General features: G+C 59.2%; 1 protein-coding gene across 1 annotated transcript; it reads left to right on the forward strand.

Moving 5' to 3' along the window:
• Positions 1-631: 631 nt before the first annotated feature.
• Positions 632-1,959, forward strand: Pou4f3 (POU class 4 homeobox 3). The gene is made up of 2 exons (XM_038331985.1): positions 632-751; positions 1,063-1,959. The coding sequence occupies exons 1-2, from the start codon at positions 632-634 to the stop codon at positions 1,957-1,959; spliced, it is 1,017 nt and encodes a 338-aa protein (XP_038187913.1).
• Positions 1,960-2,164: the final 205 nt, after the last annotated feature.

A 2,164-nucleotide genomic window follows, 5' to 3' on the forward strand; every position in this document is an offset into this window, starting at 1 on the left:
AGAACTTTGGTGGAGGCTGGGGCTTGGGTCCCAGCGCACCTTGGAAATGGCCAGTTTGGCGACAGTCGGACTGACTGTGGCGTGTGTGTGTGTGTGTGTGTGTGTGTGTGTGTGTGTGTGTGTGTGTTGGGAGGTCTGGATGAGGTAGGATCCCTGCCCCTCGCTCAGCCTGAGTCTATCCTGTCCAAGCAGTGCAAGCTGGGACAGGACAGAGGATTACGACTTTGTGCAAAAAAGTCCAGGAGGAAGACGAAAGAATCCGTAAAGTCTAGCAGGCTGGAGCCAGGCGGGGCGGGGCGGAAAGGAAGAGGCCCTGCCAGGCCGGGGTATAAATGCGGTGGAGGGGGCGACAGCATTAGGCTCCGAGTGGCGCGCCGAGACCTGCGGTCCCGCCTTGCCTCCCGGGCCGCCCCTGCGAGTCCCGGGCGCGTGTGCACGCCTGCGCGTGCTCAGGCCCTTCCTGGCAGGCTGCTTGTAAGATGAGTGAAGAAGCAGGTGGGGGAGAGGGGAGGCATCAAGCGAGAGAGCGAGGGGAGCGCGGGCGCTGAGCTGCGCTCACTTGGAGCTCGGAGAGCCAGCAAGACGAGCCTGATTCCATGTCCCCCGCTGCCTCCCTGCCAGACTCCCGAAGATGATGGCCATGAACGCCAAGCAGCCTTTCGGAATGCACCCCGTGCTGCAAGAACCCAAATTCTCCAGCCTGCACTCCGGCTCTGAGGCCATGCGCCGAGTTTGTCTCCCAGCCCCGCAGGTACGTAGCGGAGCATAATTACCGCTCTAAGGCACATTTTTTGACAGGCACTAGCTTCATGTTTTTTTCATGTCGCCCAGAACAATCGCCGCTGTCTGAACCCCTCGCCTTGTCTCCCCCGCGCTCTCTCGCGGCGCTCTCTCTCATTCATGTCTCTGATCCACACGTCTGTTCCAACAGAGAGGCTGCCTCCGTATTAATTTTTATGACCTGGGCTTTGAGGAGAGGCATCTCGGTTGCTTGAAAATGTGTTTTAATCCTGAGTTGACAGTATTCCCTACTGACCGTGCTGTGCGCCTTCTTGCTTGCAGCTGCAGGGTAATATATTTGGAAGCTTTGATGAGAGCCTGCTGGCACGCGCGGAAGCTCTGGCGGCGGTGGATATCGTCTCCCACGGCAAGAACCATCCGTTCAAGCCCGACGCCACCTACCATACCATGAGCAGCGTGCCCTGCACGTCCACCTCGCCTACGGTGCCCATCTCCCACCCGGCTGCACTCACCTCGCACCCTCACCACGCGGTGCATCAGGGCCTCGAGGGCGACTTATTGGAGCACATCTCTCCCACGCTGAGCGTGAGCGGCCTGGGGGCCCCGGAGCACTCGGTGATGCCTGCGCAGATTCACCCACACCATCTAGGTGCCATGGGCCACTTGCACCAGGCTATGGGCATGAGTCACCCGCATGCCGTAGCGCCTCACAGTGCCATGCCTGCGTGTCTCAGCGATGTGGAGTCAGACCCTCGAGAGCTGGAAGCCTTCGCCGAGCGCTTCAAGCAGAGGCGCATCAAGTTGGGGGTAACCCAGGCGGACGTGGGCGCAGCTTTAGCCAATCTCAAGATCCCTGGCGTGGGTTCGCTCAGTCAGAGCACCATCTGCAGGTTCGAATCTCTTACCCTGTCGCATAACAACATGATCGCGCTCAAGCCGGTCCTCCAGGCCTGGCTGGAGGAGGCGGAGGCCGCCTACCGAGAGAAGAACAGCAAGCCGGAGCTCTTCAACGGCAGTGAGCGGAAGCGCAAACGCACGTCCATTGCTGCCCCAGAGAAGCGCTCACTCGAAGCCTATTTTGCCATCCAGCCACGTCCTTCATCCGAGAAGATCGCAGCCATCGCTGAGAAACTGGACCTTAAAAAGAATGTGGTGAGGGTCTGGTTCTGTAACCAGAGACAGAAACAGAAACGAATGAAGTACTCAGCTGTCCACTGAGTGCGGCGGTGCGGCATCCGGAGGAGCCAGGAGAGCCTAGTGGCATCGCCCCCTTCTGATGGGAGGGACCTTTACGGGACACTCCAGGGTGTTTCCTGGCAGGTCAGGCTCTTTTCCCCCCCAGTCATAAACTTTCCCCCTTTGTCCTGCTTAATTGCCTCCTGACCACCTCTTCCTCCCTTTCCTCTCTATTCCCACCAAAATG

This window comes from Arvicola amphibius, chromosome 5 (genome assembly GCF_903992535.2).
Source record: "Arvicola amphibius chromosome 5, mArvAmp1.2, whole genome shotgun sequence".
NCBI lineage: Eukaryota > Metazoa > Chordata > Mammalia > Rodentia > Cricetidae > Arvicola > Arvicola amphibius.

Excerpts from the sequence above, each read along its gene's own strand:
- Pou4f3 (XM_038331985.1), top strand. The coding sequence starts at position 632 with ATGATGGCCATGAACGCCAAGCAGCCTTTCGGAATGCACCCCGTGCTG. Across the intron at positions 752-1,062 it reads TTTGTCTCCCAGCCCCGCAG|CTGCAGGGTAATATATTTGG; the intron begins GTACGTAGCGGA and ends TCTTGCTTGCAG.